At 51.7% G+C, this 18,275-nt stretch overlaps 5 protein-coding genes and 1 non-coding gene across 6 annotated transcripts; 1 reads left to right on the forward strand and 5 right to left on the reverse strand.

Annotated features, from left to right (window-relative positions):
• Positions 1–716: 716 nt before the first annotated feature.
• Positions 717–833, reverse strand: Z520_00913. Its single transcript, XR_001677184.1, has one exon. It is a non-coding gene; the product is annotated as a 5S ribosomal RNA (ribosomal RNA).
• Positions 834–1,189: 356 nt separating this feature from the next.
• On the reverse strand, positions 1,190–3,868 carry Z520_00914 (uncharacterized protein; the record flags this gene model as incomplete). The annotated part of the gene is made up of 5 exons (XM_016771432.1): positions 1,190–1,850; positions 1,924–2,011; positions 2,625–2,779; positions 2,834–3,015; positions 3,110–3,868. The coding sequence occupies 5 exons, from the start codon at positions 3,866–3,868 to the stop codon at positions 1,190–1,192; spliced, it is 1,845 nt and encodes a 614-aa protein (XP_016638342.1).
• Positions 3,869–6,455: 2,587 nt separating this feature from the next.
• Z520_00915 (uncharacterized protein) lies at positions 6,456–8,859 on the forward strand (the record flags this gene model as incomplete). Its single annotated transcript, XM_016771433.1, has 4 exons — positions 6,456–6,707; positions 6,757–7,023; positions 7,075–7,107; positions 7,162–8,859. The coding sequence occupies 4 exons, from the start codon at positions 6,456–6,458 to the stop codon at positions 8,857–8,859; spliced, it is 2,250 nt and encodes a 749-aa protein (XP_016638343.1).
• Positions 8,860–9,269: 410 nt separating this feature from the next.
• On the reverse strand, positions 9,270–10,256 carry Z520_00916 (uncharacterized protein; the record flags this gene model as incomplete). The annotated part of the gene is made up of 1 exon (XM_016771434.1): positions 9,270–10,256. The coding sequence occupies one exon, from the start codon at positions 10,254–10,256 to the stop codon at positions 9,270–9,272; it is 987 nt and encodes a 328-aa protein (XP_016638344.1).
• Positions 10,257–10,937: 681 nt separating this feature from the next.
• On the reverse strand, positions 10,938–15,419 carry Z520_00917 (uncharacterized protein; the record flags this gene model as incomplete). The annotated part of the gene is made up of 1 exon (XM_016771435.1): positions 10,938–15,419. The coding sequence occupies one exon, from the start codon at positions 15,417–15,419 to the stop codon at positions 10,938–10,940; it is 4,482 nt and encodes a 1,493-aa protein (XP_016638345.1).
• An 87-nt stretch (positions 15,420–15,506) lies between these two features.
• Positions 15,507–17,132, reverse strand: Z520_00918 (uncharacterized protein; the record flags this gene model as incomplete). Its single annotated transcript, XM_016771436.1, has 5 exons — positions 15,507–15,679; positions 15,919–16,514; positions 16,564–16,785; positions 16,834–16,978; positions 17,042–17,132. The coding sequence occupies 5 exons, from the start codon at positions 17,130–17,132 to the stop codon at positions 15,507–15,509; spliced, it is 1,227 nt and encodes a 408-aa protein (XP_016638346.1).
• Positions 17,133–18,275: the final 1,143 nt, after the last annotated feature.

The following is an 18,275-nucleotide window of genomic DNA, read 5'->3' on the forward strand; positions in this document are numbered from 1 at the left end:
GAGGAGAGGCTCAAGGGAGGACCTAGGAAAGGCTGTCGAGACACCAGAATAGAGCAGGACTCGGGCAAATAAGTGAATCACGTCGGCGCAGATGAGGAACTTGTTTCTCAGAGGAAAGGGTCGGTATGGTCTGTCGGCTGGAGATTTTGTTTCATGCGGAGGAAATTAGGCTTGTGGAGAGGGGCGACGTCGAGGATGTCGTGCACTCGGACAAAGAAGGCGAGCTTGAATCGATGAATAGTCGTTTTGAGGAATCGTGGCAAGGTGGGCTCGGTGGTATGAAATGAGGATCTCGTTGAATTCAGTGGTGCAGGATCTGATAATTATGTGACGTCGAAAAGCCGTTTTGAGGTCCACGCCGAAAAGGTCACAGATACAGGGCCGGAAGAGGTAAGAATGTAGTGCAATACTCCGCGGCTTGGGCGAAGTCGGGCGCCAGGATTCTGTAGTCGGTCGTGGGATTAGGCGCCACAGGCACCCCAGCCACCACTAAGGACTCCGCACCAAGGAAATTGTCACGCCTGCCTATGACTGCCAACCCAATCCGCCTAGGTGCATATTTGGACCACCACCTTGACTGTCCCCACCTGGCCGCAGAAACGGCCACATCCAAATCAGCAAACCACAAAGCCTTACAATTTCCTCACAACCGTTCTTGGTATGCTTTTTGAAAAAATGGAAATAAAGACAGCAATACTTCATACAACAAAAATCAAAAACAATCAACAATCAGGATTCCCACCTGGTCACCCACGGTGGTACTAACTAATCGGCAAGTGGCTTAAGTACGGCTGAGCGAACGGGAAGCCCTGTTTTCCACTTCCTGTGGTCGATTGCGGAAGACTTAGTGCTTTTACAATATATATCACTCAAACACACCCCGAATGTTATATGGGGAGATCTTGTATCCTTCGTCCTGATGATATGAACGCCTTCCCCTTGACAGACTGGAAGTGCTACAATATCGCAGAACATCAACTTCGAATTTGGTACAAGAGTTTCGTCGAATACATCGCGACTGTGGTGAAGTATTTTTTTACATCTGTCATGGGAGCCGTCTCTGACCTCCAAGCGCCATGGCTAAGGTAGGTACCTACCTAGGTATGTACGCATCACAGTCTCTGCACGCCTGGGATCCATCTTCACATATAGCTAGGTAGCCACCTTCATCCACGAAACTCGGCTCCTCCTAACCAGCGTTCTTCATCTCCCTCAACCGAGCCATAACCTCACCAGGCTCCGTCTTACCCGTGACCTTCTTCATCTCCTCCGTGTGCGTTCGCATAAATGCATTGTGTTCCTTTTCCTGGCCAATGGTAAACTTGCCCTGTGTTTCCTTATTTTCATTCGCGAATTTCTCCAGGTTTTTCACAGCCTCGTTATTCCCGTCGATTTTCTTCAAGAACTTGACGTTGGATTTGGTGTATTCGTGCCCCGGGTAGACCTTTGTATCATCAGGCAGTGACGCCAGGACTTCATTGAGGGCTTTGTTCATCTCAGTACCATTGCCCTCAAAGAATTTACCACAGCCGCCGATGAACAAGGTGTCCCCGGTGAACACGACTCGCTCGTTTGTGGACTTGTCTTCCATAAAATAGCAAATGCTATCCTGCGTGTGGCAAGGCGTGTGCAGGGCGGTCACATGAATGTTCTTGCCTATTGTGAATTTTGACCCATGGGATGGGGTTTCTTTGACCATTTCGCAGTCCTTGCCTCCAATAATGTTGAGATCGGTCTGTATTGCGGACAGCAACTTTGTATTTCCTCCCGCATGGTCCCAATGGTGGTGAGTATTTATGATCGTGCGCAGGTGTAGATACTTGCTTTGCTCTTCGAGAACAGGGAGGACTCTAGGTACCAGAAGGATGGACATCAGTCTTGGTTCTCTTCTGGTCCACGGTATCTTGGAAGCCTGAAACGTACTCTGGAGGATTCGCTGGATCGATGATCACGGCATCCTTAGTCTCATCATCGCTGACCAAGTACGCGTAATTGTCGGACGAGCCGACCCCTGAACCACAGAGATTGTTAGCATTTTATTCCGTTGCTAGCTCAATGTTGAGTCCAAGAAATCCAACGGTGTCAACAGGCTGGCTTTCCCTGCCTTTCCATCGAGTTTGACAGCTGCCAGTACAGCTGCGAAGGTGGGCTAACGCACACATTGGAATACTCAAGACATGCATCTTCTTGACGGGCTGCTGGGCGAATCCGAGTCTATGCGACGAAATTCCCAAATGCGGGATATTTGCAGGACGGATGAATGTAGCAAACGCGGCGGTGGTAGAAAGTATCGGGCGGATAAGGCGTGATGTGATCATGAGAGACTGAACTCGGAGGCCAAACTTGGGGATAAGTAAATGAGATTTCGTGCGAAGCAGTACGATGATGGTGAGCTTTCGCTCGCGGAGTTCTTCCTGTGCCTGGTTGTTACATGCGGAGGAGATTCGGAAGCGGGCACTCAACTCCAAATGATGGAGCTGACGTCAAATAGTATACCGAGTATTAGTCAAAGCACTGTTTCTACAGCATTGGAAATTCTATCACTCTCCATGGTAACCAGTAATCCACGGACAAAAGAGGATTCTATACGTCTAATCATGTCTACCTGCATCACGCTACCGTACCGTAGTCGACATGATGGTGACTTCGTCTCCGACTCAGACTCAAATGCCCGCTCTCATGCAGCAAGCGCTGACTTTGGGCCATATCCACAACTCGGTCTTTCCCGGCCATGGCAGGGATCCAGCCTCTCATCCATCCATTGACTCGCTCCCAATGACTATATCCATGTGAATCTCTTACCTTCACGATTCTGTCTTCTCGCTCCCCATACATGATGAATTGGACACCCATCAAGGCATCCATCATTAGCACTCCTGCAGCCCCAAGAAAGAACGGAGCTGCACGGGCAACCCATGCCCATCTTTGATTTCCATCTGCGTCCACCCAGCCGTGATGTCCATATGGTTCGTAGTTACTCCACGCATTGGGATTGGTGACCAAGGACGCAGAGTACTGGTAAGCCTATTAGCTCAGTAACAGATATTGGGACCCAAAAACAAGGCTCGTGTAAATATGCCACGGCTTTCCGGAGAGAAGGAGGACTTACGAAGAAATTACCACAAAAAGCAGCAATAAACAGAAGAGGTGAGAGGCCGGCAGTTGACTGCCGCTGCCAATTCTTATACAGCTGAGGTAGTCTTGAACCCAGGTATAGGAAAGTCGAGCACCACGATAAAATAGTGCCGACGATCTCAAGAGGGGTATCGACGCGGAAGAGATGAATTCCGTGCACATAGTGGTCGGAAGGAAAGGGTACTGGAGCAGCTGCCACATTGGAGGCCATGGAGGCCATGGTGGCTGCGTAGAGAAGAGTGCGTGGAGAGGGTGAAGCCATCCAACTCGACCCGAATTTATCCCCGTAGACAATGTCTTGAGGAGGAGTTCCTTTCTTTTCACCATAGTTTACCGCGGAAAACTGAGGAACGTTGACGTCGGTTGGATCTGATCTTTTGGGAGTGTAGTCATCAGAGTCCCCGGGTAGCGGGGCATCGCTTGCGAAATTCGAGTTGATGGGCGACAACCCATTTATTATGGCACTGTCCGCATCGTCGATATCGCTGCTCCCTGTGGAATGGAGACTTTCCTCGTATATCCACTTTGCGGCGTAGCTGTACCAGAAGTATTGAAACACTAGGCACATGTCCACGAAGACGTAGTAGGTCGCAACTATGATCTGCCAGCCAGCTTGCTTGGTAAATATGGCTCCGAGGAGATTGGCCAGGTCGCCCAATAACCACTCGCTCAGAAAGAAAATCGACAGCCCGGCAGTCGATTTGATATAGTAGTTTTTGAAAATCTGTGGCATCTGCGCGAATAGCCATGACACTATTGATAGTGTCCCTAGGATAGTAGAGAGCGCGGCAAGCGGGGTAGGTATGCAAAAGCCAAGGTATAACGATATATCGGACAGGATGGGAGAGGTTGGTGTGCAATGGTCTGGTAGAGCGGAGGCCGTCAAGAACGGTATGTACGAGGAAGCCATTGGTGAACGGCTCTGGCGCAGATTTCTTGAGGACTATAGGCAATTATGCAAATTGTAACTTGCTTATCATCACTGTCGAACCATCTGTGAAGATGCGTGGTAAGGTTGAGGCCCCGTTAGATCTGTCTCGCTCCCGGTCGTAGGCACCCGTCTCTTGCTCCCACGAACGGTAAAGAGTCTTAGAGCATGTGAAGCTTCGCCTGAACGCTGTCAAGGCTTGTGCTGAAAATGAAACAAGCACCGAGCAACCGCGATTCGGGTTCGACTTCGGATCGCGATGTGCTGTCGAGGAAAAGGGCGGTTCTATAAGTTCGTGAGCGGGATTATGAAAGACTGAAACGAAATGAGAGGAAGAAGCAGTGCAGAACGACAAATACGCTGCAACAACGAGGCAGGCTGGTGTTGTGGCAGAGAGAGTGTGAGCGAAGCGCAGGCGTGTTCCGAACTCTGGCATGACACAGACAGTGGACACAGGCGAGGGGCCCGATAAGGCAGTCACACCCCCAATGCAGGCAGAAAAGGGAAGCTCAGATAGGACAATTGAACCCTTGGGATCGAGGCTGATTCGGCGCGGGCAAAGGGACGAGCCGAAGGAGTTCGGGGGCTACCAGCGATTATGTGCAGATGACATAGCGGAATGACTGTAAGAATAGGTCAGATGGGCATGGAGGGGGCATTGATGGACAGGCCAAAGGGGCGGATTTGGTTAGATCTGGAGGCTCAACCCCAAAAGACAATGCCGCATGACGGGGGAGAAGACGGTGATTTGAGGGTGGTGGGTGCATGGTGGAAGTGATGGTGGAGGGTGGAACGAGATGAAGCCGTGCGGATTTGCACGCGACAGTCAACCACGAAGCGACGACAAACTGATAAGCCTCTGGCGAGGCCCGTCAGAGGGTATGATTGGTGGCCGGGGAATCTCTGGGCGTGGGAGGAGATCGCCGACTGCCCGCAGGCTGCAGGCTGCAAGCCTATGACCTGCCAGCAAATTGCCGGTGCCAATTTGCTGCACCCTATTGTCCTCGCTTGCTCCCCGGCAGCCCGGGGAAGCTTGCCCCAGGTCCAACCACCCCTTAGCTATTTGAGTTTCTCGCCTGTAGCGAGTACTGCAAGTGTTCGTCTGGAGGGCAGCAATCGTCACAGCGCCCTAGGTCACTACATGATGGGCTGGTCCTCCTCTCAGACTTGCTCACGAGCCACAATAGAGGGGCCCAGACTTGTCTCTGAGCAAAGCATGACATCCACGGCCCAGCAGCCACACAAATTATGTGTCAGACCGCCCTTTAATGTCCAATCACTAGCTGTCCTACACGCTTCAAAGTTCGCAGTTCTCAAGGAGTTGGCTGCTGAAATACGCCGATGATACCCGTTGGCAGGGAGTCCAGACGCCCAGACATCTGGGGTACGATTCGAGGGAGAGTCAGAAGACTACCAACACCCCTCAGCTGGCCTAGGAAGGGGACTAATATTGACTCAGCCTTGCCTTGTACACAGCCTTGCTGACATAAGAAGGTAGACTTCGAACGACACCCAAATGACATGGCTCTTAGATAGACTCGACGCCATCCTAGCCCAGACGGCATAGGTAGCCCACGGAAATGATAGTCGAAAACTTCCGGGCTCGCCAGCAGTCGCAACCTTCGTTGTCCAACAGTCTACTAGGAAGAATGTTGTTCCGGTGGAGCTGAGCCTGAGCATCAAGGATCAAGTTTCCGCTACAACGTCACGCGTTTGCAGATTCAACCACTGCACTCAGCTACCAGGAACCGAGCTGCTCGGTTTCTACTCGTGGGAGGCAGCCAACGCCACGACTCCTCCATTTACAAGCATGATGCTATGACGGATCGCCATCCTGGATCCCCGCTTCTGTTCCGGGCCAATGAGGACACCTTGATCGGCGTCATGATGCAACGACTCTTCCCTCCGGGTTTCAATTCCGAATCTCACTTTCTCTGACGAGCCGCATTCATGGGCTCAAGTTAATGCTAACGGCTGTCAAAATTACCATCTTTGAGGATTCCATGCTCCGGATACGTCTCTGCCATGACGAAGTCTCCACTGTGTCACCACCAGAACAAGAGGTGATGTGGTGATGTGGAACCCAGCTCACAGTCTGCCTACGTCAAATGGGCCAACGGAGCTATTTGCCATTGTCCTCAACACATGCTGTGGACTTCGAAATGAGCTGCTGCTGCCAATGATGCCCTCACGCGTCCAGCTTATGATGCAACAGCTTTGCTCGCTTACAGTTTTGGAAAAGTCTACACATAGGATTTCAATCGGCAGAGATCAAGGTGCAAATAACGCGTCAAGACTCGAGTGACATCCCCGCTCGTTCATCTCACATTTTTCCATTTAACTTGCCATCGTCGCTTGTCCCTTCTTCTGTGTCGGTCCCCTAACACAGAAAATGGCCACCTCCGTCGCCAACACCGTTCGAGATATTGGAAATTCAGCCGCCGAATCCGTCCAAAGCATGGCTCAGAACAAGAAGATCGCCGACCTGGAAAAGAACAAGAAGAATCAGCAGGACACCAAGCAGAACACTACCACTGACTTTGGTACCAAAGTCTCAGATGTTGACCACTGGCTGAGGATTGCCGATGAGAAGAGCGGAAGAATTGGGCCTACTTTTCTCGAAGATCAAGTGGCCCGAGAACGCGTAAGTTGACCTAGGTTCCTCTTTGGCCACAGATTCTAAGTTGCCTTAGATTCACCGCTTCGATCATGAGCGCATCCCCGAGCGAGTTGTCCATGCACGCGGTGCTGCTGCTCACGGTCACTTCAAACTCTTCGAGAGTGCCGAAGATGTCACCTCCGCCGGCGTACTGACAGACACCTCTCGGACCACACCAATCTTTGTCCGATTTTCCACCGTGCAAGGCAGCAGAGGCAGTGCAGATACTGTTCGTGATGTCAGAGGGTTTGCTGTCAAGTTCTACACCGATGAGGGCAACTGGGACATTGTGGCCAACGATGTAAGCACACTTCACCGATGCAAAGGGCCATTAGCTAACTGAATCCTCAAGATCCCAGTGTTTTTCATCCAGGACGCCATTAAGGTAAGTGTCCGGAACGTCTTTCTGCACAACGCTGTCTAACGCGGCTTCGTTCAGTTCCCGGATCTCATCCACGCCGTCAAACCGGAGCCAGACAACGAAGTCCCACAGGGGCAAACTGCTCACAACAACTTCTGGGATTTCGTCTTTCTCCACAAGGAGGCAACCCACATGTTCTGTTGGGCCATGTCCGACAGAGGCATTCCTCGTTCCTACCGCATGATCCAGGGTTTTGGTGTCAACACCTTTGCTCTCATCAACGCCAAGGGAGAAAGAACATACTGCAAGTTCATCTGGACACCCGAACTTGGCGTCCATTCGCTGGTTTGGGACGAGGCTCTTAAATTAGCCGGCCAAGACCCCGATTTCCACCGCAAGGATCTGTGGGAGGCCATCGAGAATGGGGCCTACCCCAAGTGGAAGTTCGGTCTGCAGTGCATCAAGGATGGCGACCAAGATAAATTCGACTTTGACATCCTCGATGCCACAAAGGTTTGGCCTGAGGAGCAGGTGCCTATTCGCTACATTGGTGAATTGGAGCTCAACCGCAACGTTGACGAGTACTTTGCCGAGACCGAGCAGGTGGCTTTCTGCACCAGTCACATCGTCCCTGGCATCGACTTTAGTGAAGATCCACTTCTGCAGGGTCGGAACTTCTCCTACCAAGACACTCAAATCACCCGCTTGGGTGTGAACTGGGAAGAATTGCCAATCAACCGTCCAGTCTGCCCCGTTCTGAATTTCAACCGCGATGGCCAGCTCCGTCACACGATCTCCAAAGGCAAAGCAAACTACTGGCCCAACAGATGGGAAGCCAACCCACCGACTAGCCACAGCGGCTCAGGTGGATTTGAGTCGTACCCAGCACAGTACCCCGGCGTCAAGGCGCGTATGCTCACCCACAAATGGAAGGACTATCTGTCGCAAGCGCAACTGTTCTTCAACTCCATGTCCGAGATCGAGAAGAAGCACATGGTCGAGGCGTTTTCCTTTGAATTGGACCACTGCGACGACGACATTGTCTACGAACGCCTAGTCACTCGTTTGGCGGAGATTGATCTGTCGCTCGCCCAGGCCGTTGCCAAGAACTGCGGTGCGAAGACTCCTGAGAAACAGATTGCCCCGAACCATGGCAAGAAGGCCAAGGGTCTCAGCCAATTCGACTACCTGCCCGAGCAGCCCACGATCAAAGGCCGTCGCGTTGCCATCCTCATTGCAGATGGATTCGATCTCCAGGCGTATGAGGCCATGAAGGCAGCAGTACTGGCGCAGAGCGCTGTCCCATGGACGATCGGGACAAGACGTCAGCCTCTTGTGGCCTCCGATGGCTCTTCGCAGGTCAAGCCTGACCATTTCCTGAATGGTCAACGATCCACCATGTTCGACGCCCTCTTCATCCCGGGTGGCGCCAAGTCTGCCGACACGCTGAAGGAGATTGCCCTGGCACGATTCTGGGTCAAGGAAGCCTTTGGCCACCTCAAGGCCATCGGCGCCGTTGGCGAGGGTGTGCAACTCGTTCACGCTGCTCTTACTGAGGTCCAGAATGTAACTCTGGCCTCTGAAGGAAGCGACGACGTTGTGGATTGGTATGGTGTTGTCACGGCCAACAAACCAGACACGGGAAGCGGTGTCAAGGACAGCATCAAGATGGTTAAAGAAGCAAAGGACTTTACGAGCAAGTTCTTCTGGAACATCTCGATGCATCGGAACTTCCCCAGAGAACTGGACGGCTATGCGGAGCAGGTGTCCATCTAAACCAGTGGCGAAGCTCTACGATGGCAAGGGTTGATTGAAGGAGACAAGTCTGTGATTACGACTATGTGGGAAGTTATGCGGGTATCAGACAGATACTGCTCCAGGACAGAGATCCAGTAATATGAAAATAATGAATCGTTCATCAACATGCTTTCTGTCTATCCATCTATGCATTAGCTTTTGTGGTGCGTCCCATGCTTCCAAGTTATGCCATCTAAGGTAGACAGGGTTGAACTGCCTCCCAGTTTTGTCTTCTCTCTTCGTGGCGGATTCGAATCTCATCAAAACATTGCCACACAGCCTCGCCACAGCCTTGTTATCCACTGGAGCCTTGCAGCGCACTCATACAGCACATTAGTATAGTCATGCCACTAACTGCACCTCTCTGCTCAGTCACAATGATCATCAACTCAGGCCTCCTCTGGCGCGGGAATCTCCAACGTCCCCTGCATGACTTGCACAGCACTCCCGCTCAAGAGGACCTCTTCGATCTCCAGCCGCCCGTCGCCATCACCCGCTGCATCTTTGACGGCGATTTCGACGTAAAGCTCGCTCCGCTGGCCCATCTCCACGCCCTGCACAATCGCATAGCGGTACCGACCGGCCTTGCCCGTCTGGAGGGACAGGTACGAGGCCAATGCGCAGGCGGCGCTGCCTGTGGCGGGATCCTCGCGCTCTGCGAAACAGCGGGTGCGTATGGTTCGGGCGCCGCCGCCTGAGAGATGCGGACCGGACTGGTCGGCCTGGTCGACGAAGAAGTACGTCACCACCATGCCCTCGCGCCAGCCGACGTCGAGGTCCCGTGCGGACGACGTGTACGTTGCGTCCGCGCCAATCAGGTTCTCCGTCGCGGTGGTGGCCAAGGCGGCGAGGTCGGGCAGCTGGGCCAGGATGAAGGTCATGCCCTTGACTATGCTGACTACGGGGTAGTGGCCGAATGGTTTCCCCCCGTAGGGCGAGGCGTGGACGTGCAGGTTGTGCGCGACGGAGATCTGGCACCCGTCCCCAGCAGGGTTCAAGGAGATGGGGATACGCCCCGCCTTCGTCTGCAGGGCTGTCACGCGCTTGCTCGCCGCCAGGTTGTCGTCTCCGCCCAGGAGCCGGAGGAGGTAGTTCGCCGCCCCGACCGTGGGGTGGCCGGCGAAGGGCAGCTCGGCCTGGGCGGTGAAGATGTCGACGCGCGCGGTCTGCGGGTTGTCATTGTCGTCCACGTCCGCCTGCGTCGTCGGTTCGTGCAGAAAGACCGTCTCCGAGAGGTTGAATTCCCGGGCGATACGTTGCTTCTGGCTCTGCGAAAGCGCGACATGCTGCGGAACCTTGACCAGGGCGAGCGGGTTGCCCGTGTACCGCGTCGAGGTAAAGACGTCGAGCGTCACAAATGAGAGCTGCGTTGACATTTCTGAATCAGACACATATGCTTCCAGTACTTTGTCTAGCCGTGTTGATGGAGAAGTATTGAAAAACATGGACTTGGAGGTACAAGAAGGATTGTGGGTATATACCTAGGTAGGTAGGTAGGTAGGTAGCTTCGTATATCACTAATACGATACTCCGTACCTCGTACCCTGTTCGCGTATATGACTCACACCTCAGCATCCGGACCACGGACGGCTTGGATGCTGCTCAGTGGAGCTGCTGCTGTCGGCAGTACTTGCTGCTTCGGTGAAGCAGAATAGAATCTGCATCTAGGACGTTGCTGTAGCTTCCGTGAGCCTTTTAAGCCATGGTGGAAATGTGCGACATCGCATGTTACTTCGCTGCGAGCACTGGGTGGGGATAGACTGGAGGTTGTATAGATACCCCGTGCTCTCACAGCCTGCTTCAGCATCCATCGAAGGCAAGTCTTTTGGTCCAGAAAAGTGGTCCGATGCGTTTCACAACCCTCAGTAGTCAAATCTGACTACTCCAATCATGGCCGTGGGCATGGCAACACCTGAAGCCATGACGCCTTTGTCCTCGGTCTACCTGATTCTCCGAGCAAATGCAACATTTTATGTGGACGTGAAGGCTTTTGTCACGAGTTCGTTTGGAACAGGCACTCAAAGCTAACCGAGCCAGACCTGTGGCCTGACGTTCCCTCAGCTTGAACCGAGCTCATCAGGGCTCAGAGGAGGGAACCGTTCGCGCATCTTGGTTAACCAGGCTTCCCGGACAAGACGTATTTTCTCTTGACTGTATTCATATCTTGGTTCCAGCTCCTCCCAATCCTTGTAGCTAATTGTCAGAAATTCGTGGCCCTCGCACATGCAATCCTCAGGTTGGCGCTTATCTTCGTACCTGCCAAAGCAGGGCTCGCATATAACGACGACACAGGTCTGACATATCCGCATAGTTGTTAACCTGGTATCAATGTCTTTCTGACACGCATGACAATCGTATGTCCCTCGTACTAGCTGGTCGTCCAACGGCTGCGTCAATATGAGAATGCCCTCGCGACCAAGCTCATATTCCTTCAAGAGTATCAAGCCAGTGTTCAAATTGTCCATGTCATAGGCTACCAGGGGATCATCGAGGATCAAGGAGCTAAGGTGCTGAAAACAAGATCGCACAGCTCGTCTTTGGGTTGCTTCTAGCAGAATTGGATCTGGTGGCTCAATTGATCGGCCCCAATTGCCCATTCTTGCCAAAAGGGAGGGTGTGGACGCAGCAGTGCTCAAGGCAGATCGTCCAAATATATCCTTGACGGTGGGGTCTCCTCCGGCATTAATCAACAGATAAATACACTTGAATCGTCGGCCGATTGTAGCCGACAGAAGTGGTGTGATGCCATCATCCGATACGGGGTTGATAGGAACTCCCCAGTTGATCAGACTGGCGACGACATCTTCATAACCTTTCTCAACGGCTCGATGAAGTGGGCTGATCCCCGCCTTGTCAGGCCGAGACGCATCGACTTGTCTCTCAAGCAAACGGCTCAAAAGGACATTCTGGCCATAACCTGCGGCAGCGTGTATTGCCGACCTCCCTATCCAATTAAGGGCGTGAACATCACACCCGGCCCGGAGGAGAAGATCCAAGATCACAAGATTGCCACTTTGACATGCAGCTTGGAGGAGTTCGCCGTCGAGGCCACGATCCTGGATGGTGTTGGACTTGTGGTCGAGAAGAGTTCGAACGATATTGACGTGACCTGTTTCTGCCGCTAGACCGAGAGGTGTTACTCCCCCAGGATTCGCCGACAAGGGATCCAGACCCTCGGCGAGAAGTCGCCTCACGAGGCTCGTCATCCCGTGCCGTGCAGCCTCGTGAAGTATTGTGAACCCACGATTATTGGTGGTATGATTGTCGGCGCCATTGTTGATCAAGAACTCTGTGACGCGTTGCTGGTTGTTCGCTATTGCACACATCAGAGGAGTGAAGCCCGCGCAATCTTTGATATTTATGTCAAGACCCTCCTGAAGAAGACGTCTTACGACTTCCAAATGGCCCCGTGCTGCTGCATGACATAACGCAGAGTTCCATATCTCGACTGAAACTTGCTGCTCGTGTAATTCTTGGATGATGCGGTCCACTGTCTGTAAGTTGCCATTGAGGGCGGCAACGTCTAACGGAATGAGTCCATCTTTACCGCGGGAAAGAATATTGGCCCCGGCTTTGAGGAGAAGATCCAGCAAATCCAGGTTGCCTGTCCGGCAGCACACATGCAGCGGAGTTGTACCAGACATAGACGGTGTGTTAACAAGGGCTCCTGCCCTCACCAACCGTGTCGCAATGTCCAATTGTCCAACATCCACGGCTTCATGCAACACTGTCCATGAATTGTGTGTACAGGCATCAACGTTGTGACCCAGATCCAACAAACGACTGGCTAATTCCTCTCTCTTGTGACGGATTGCCCAGTGTAGTACCGTCATACCCTCTGGTCCAGGGCAGTCAATTTCAGCTCCTTTCTCAAGCAATTGATTCACTGTTGTTATATCGTCCTCGGAAGCAGCGAGGTACAACGGCGTCCACGAGCGCCATTTAAGGTCAAGGTTGATGCCACTTCCAATCAAAATATCCACCACATCACGATGGCCATCATGTATTGCCAAAAACAACATAGCGGCCTTCTCTGCCGGTACGAAGTTCTGATCCGCGCCATGGTCTAGGAGAAGCCGCACCACTTCAGTATGGCCTTGCGCGACAGCAATTGACAATGCTGTGTCATCCGTAAACGAAACAATGTTCACCGACGCACGTGCAGCCAGAAAGAGATTGACGACAGAAGCGTGCCCTGCTCCAGCGGCAAGAATCAGGGCCGTGTCTCCATCTTCATTTTGAGCATCGAGGCTGCAACCATCCTTTAAAAGAACTTCGCATGCGTCATGGTGACCGGGCTTCGCTGCAAGAAGCAATGCGGTGTCTTTCCAATTAGTTTTGTCATCGGACCAGACACCATAGTCCAGAAGGAGTTTTATGCATTCGACAGATCCAGTGTGAGAAGCAGCATGCAAGGGGTTCCACCCAGCCTCGAGCTCTGATAAAATCTCCGCCCTCGCCTCGAGTAGAAGCCTCACATTGGGAGCGATGCCAGCAAATGCAGCTTCCCAAAGGGGTGTCCTTCCTGTGTTAGACCTTGCGTTAATATCTGCCCCTCTCTCCACTAAAATCTCAACGACTTGCTGGCTTGACTCTTTTGCGGCAAAGTGGAGTGGTGTGTAGCCATTCTGTCCATGTCTGGCATTGATGTTAGCACCAGCGGCAAGAAGTGCTTTAACTATGCCAAGATCGGTCGCCAAAAGCAGCGGTGTGACCCCATCGTTTGCCCGGGTGTCAATGTCGTCCGTCAGCTGCAAAAAGATCCTGAGTACATTGATGTCAACTCCTTGCGCAGCTCGGTGCAAAGCCTTCATGCCATAACGATCCATAGCATTCGGGTCGGCTCCCAGCTCAAGCAAGGAGCATATCATTTCTGACGACCCTTGACCTATTGCGAGGTGTAACGCAGTATTCCCGTATGAGTTTTTAGCGTCGACTGTAGAGCTCAGACTAAGAATTGGCTCGTCACCTAACCCCTTAGAACCCGTTGTCTCGGAGCCGTTGCCGCCCCCCAAACTCAGAGATTGTAACAAGTTCTTTAGGTCGAAATACGCTGTGACATGGACAATAAGATCTTCACTCAGAGAATCTTTGGGGAAATAAGTGGTCCAATAGTCGGAAGGCCGGAGACATGAGTGAAAGCGTGCGATACTCGAATGACCGAAAAACCGGCGGATCGTTTCTTTGTAACTCTGGATTCTGTCGGACGAATAGCGGACATGCAATGGCCAATATGTCAGGGCGTAAGCCAGGAGAGGGTATCTTTGAGCGTCTGGCTCCTCGTCTCCTTGGGGTATTTCGACATCCTCCAACATCAGGTATCGCAAGCAGATCTCGGCCAATAATGCATGGCCAGCTGGTTGGTCGATACCAAAGAGCCCTTTGTCGAGAGGCTCCTTCAAAAGGAATTCGCGTGCGGTAGGGTGGCAAAGCTGAATGGTGTTGTCCACGATTCTTACCAAGGTACCGCAAGCATTTTTGCACGTATATTCAAACCTGAAGTCGGAGCGACGCATGAGTTCTTGATGAGTCGTGCAGCTTTCTGGCCACTCTGTCATGGCCAGGGCAAATGCACTTGTTGTGAGGGGCTGAGCGGAACATAAAAGTATGCTGAAGATCTTTGTTGCTTTCGCATACAGGGATTCTTTAGCCGTTATCTTTTGCAGAGCCCTGTCATACAACCCTTGAATATCCGATGGAATACTTTCGAAACGATCGAGCACGTCGTTGAAGGACAACGAATCCTCGTAGTTTTCCAACTGATCTAAGATTAGGCTCACCCACAGAAACATCCCCTCTGCCTTTTCATGAAGGAGTCTGCGAGTTAGTGTCGAGATGTCGTCGGGAATCAGTTGCGCTGAGGTCATTCTTTCGACTCTGAATTTGACATATTTTTCGATGTCCGGATCAACATCGTCGCTCTGGATTTCAATCTCGCTGGTGAGGAGTCCAATCTGCTTAGCAAGTCCCGTAGGGCGGCTTGTGATAAGTATACGAGATTTCCCAATATAGGGGGCATCTTCGGATCTTTTGTTAATCAGGTCTCTCTCAATCAGTCTCCAGAGCGTGGTCTGGGAACGATCAGTGCACTCGTCCAAGCCGTCAATGACACAGTATACACATTCAATCTGAGGATTTTGCAGAGCTGTAAGGAAGATTTCCCACAATGAGTCTGGGTCAAGATCGGACTCTTGCTCAATAATCCTCCGATGTTGGAAGAAAAGAGCTTCGAACAGACTTGGTCGGCCTTCTAATAGCTGATATGTCAAGGATTGAACGATGGCTAGAGTTGAGTTATGGCCTGGGGAGTCATGGCAGAAATGTTCCAGGGTAATGGCACCGGTATTAGTAGCAGACTTCTTTTCGGTCTCTCTGAGGATGTACTTGGCCATTGTCGATTTCCCTTGACCTGGAGGAGCTACTATCAAGAGAATCCGAGGGCCGGGCTTCGAAAGCCAGTCTTGATATTTGGTCTTTGTGTTGATCCACTCACAGGTTCCTTCGTGTCGCTCAGTCTTCTCGTCCCTGACGTTGTACATTGTAGATGGATCAACGCACAATTTTCCGATGAAGGCATGGTAGTGTGCAGCTTCCGCACATTAGCTCAGCAATTGACCAATGCACATTTAGGACTCACGAGTAACGACTGTCGGGGTCGCGAATTCAGGACGCCGGATCCGGGCTCGGTCATCCTGATCAAACATGATCCGCATTCCTTCTGTGTCGCGATTCTGACTGGCAGAATTGAACACAGTATTCGATGAGGAAAGTAGAGGATCAGACTTCGGTGGTGGATTCACTAGGCAGGTTGATCAGTCAGGGATCTTCAAACATCTTGCCATCACACCCTAATGGGAAAAGTAGCAGCTTGAGAGTAAGAGCTACATCTCTCGAGGGTCTAGCAGTCTGGCTGACCCTAGCATTCGAAGAGGATGAACCAAAGCTTTGCAAAACAAAAGTAGCAACAGCGGTTGTTCTTCTGGTGAGTAGGAAGTGTTTGTAGCCCAGTGTTTGGAAATGGTTCACAAAGTAACTGACCTGGTTCATTCAATGGCTCTTTCAGAGCTTTGGCGGCAGAATGCACCTGTTGTTTGATTGCCGGGCCGTCTAGATATTCGAGTGTCACACTTTGGATATCTCCCAGCCTTTTCCATTCATCTGGGGCAATCCTCTCCAGGCCAACATCAACGCTGAATCTGAAATACACACCCGGGCAATCGGCGAACTGGGAAGCCATTCGATCGTGATTGTGTCCACATTGAACGGTAATCTTTCTGCAGGCATTCATGATGTTTGTCGGGATCTTGCTTTGAAAGAGAGTTGCGGGGGGTACAGGGCTGAGTGAAGAAGAGCCACTACCAATACTAACGAGGCAGTCGATCCGGCGTCCTTGAAACACGCTCTTGGCTTCCTCATAGAGTTCAAAGACAGGATTGTTGTAACCTAATCCTCCATCAAGAAATCTTTCTCGTATCCCTGCGCGAATTGTTATTTCTGTTTCCTTGAAAAAAGTGGGCGCCGCCGTCGTTGCCCTTGCGGCATCCCGAATTGTGCATATGCCGATACTTCTCTCGTCGTACGTACGGAGTCTCCTGGCGCGGTTCATGGTTGCAGCCGGTACAGCACATACAAAGCTAAGGATTAATTGGCAGATTGCAAAATGTATATTGGCAGACCTCTTACACTTTGCATGCGTTTGGTCTCGTATCCAACATTCCATCACCTTGCTTTTGTTCATGAACGATATCGTCTATTGCTTTTTCGAGTTTGGCGAAGTCGTATCGGCCGTCCTGGAGACTGAGTCTCGACCGTGGACTGCCGAAAACCGACTCGGCAAGTTTTGAATAAGACTCTATGCAGTCGGTAACTGTCATTTGAAGGCGTCCAAGCATGATGGCGATTAGACTGGTATAGTAAGCCACATATTACCCCCACTCCTGTGTGGAGTCTCACCCTCCAGTGCTTGTCCCACATATCATGTCAAAGACATCGGAAGGCTTGAGCTCATAGGAGTGTGGCAGGCTCATCTCTTCTTTCAGAGAGTTCATGAGGTGTTCTAGGATGCATAACTCTGACAAGCCTCGGACGCCTCCACCATCTACAGAGAACGAAGGTTAGGAATGTGAGCTTAGTATGTCGGATTTGCCGGTTAGACACAGACCTAGGGAGAGAAGCTTGAGACCACTCTCTTTTTGACGGAATGGAAGCCTTCCGGGCGGTGCTAATTTCGATTCGTTCTTTTGGGCCGCCATGGTTACTTGGCAGATGCCGTATCAGCATCCTCGAGAAGGGGTGTGCAGGTGGAAGATGACAGAGATCGAGAGACCTCTTGCCTTCCCGTAAACGGGTCAGGCTGAAAAACACGCGAGAAGCGCTCAGCCGAAGGGGTGCGGCTGAAATGAGGGGCCGGAAGTGGCTGGGGTTCCAGGCAGCATTCGGCTAATTGACATGGAAGCTGTGATTCGTGAGCTGTCCCTCGCTACTCGGTATGAGGTTCGCAGACACGCTATCCCCGTCGCGACTCGCACTGGCAGCGCCGGGAGATGCACATGGCATTTAGATGCGACGTCTGTGGTTAGTCCAAGACCAACATGGGTCCTTGTACCTCGTATAGGTCATAATTATGATTGTAAGGTCAGATCCTGCCCCTTTCTGAGCTCCAGGAGCATGACCCTGAGAGGAGATATGGAACTAACGCTGTTGACTGTAGCAGTTGGAAAACAATGGTGGCAATAAGTGCCACAAGTCCCCGCCTAACCTGCCTCGCAGGATTATGCACACAATCTCGCCGATCGTTCTCAATAGGGGCTGGACAACAGGACACACATCAAGAGCTCCCAATACAAACACCTACCTAGGTAGGTAACCACACACCATTTTGGAGACGCAATAATAGAGCTGCCAGCGGGTCGTCTCGGTGCCTAGCTCTCTAGATCAATGTGGGTCTCTCACATACCCCGGACCTGGGCTGGCATCCGCCCGGAATGTTAACCTCAAGCTTTCGGATGCTTCAGCAAGGCGGGCAATGCCATGCCTAAAGCAGTCGCTGAGAGTTACGAAGGACTCTCTACTGGAGGATCCGATATTGATCTCTCGCACTGCCTGAAAAGAAAGGGTCTCGTAGAATTCCTACTTTTTTAAACTTCACGGGCCAGGGGACGAGATGCAACTAACGAAGATTATCAATCCAGATCTACTCCCCTGGGGAAGCCGAAGCGGTTTATGATTTTCCACGCATTGGACTCTGGATTATATCCCTTCAATATCCAAGTTGTAGATGTCTCTCGCCACTGCTGATTGTTGTGACAAATACAGAGATTTATTGCCCCATCGTGCATAGATTCCTCTGAGACGGCAGGAACTGCGGATTTTCAGGAATTACGGTCATCATCTAA

Source organism: Fonsecaea multimorphosa, assembly GCF_000836435.1.
Source record: "Fonsecaea multimorphosa CBS 102226 unplaced genomic scaffold supercont1.1, whole genome shotgun sequence".
Taxonomy (NCBI): Eukaryota; Fungi; Ascomycota; class Eurotiomycetes; order Chaetothyriales; family Herpotrichiellaceae; genus Fonsecaea; species Fonsecaea multimorphosa.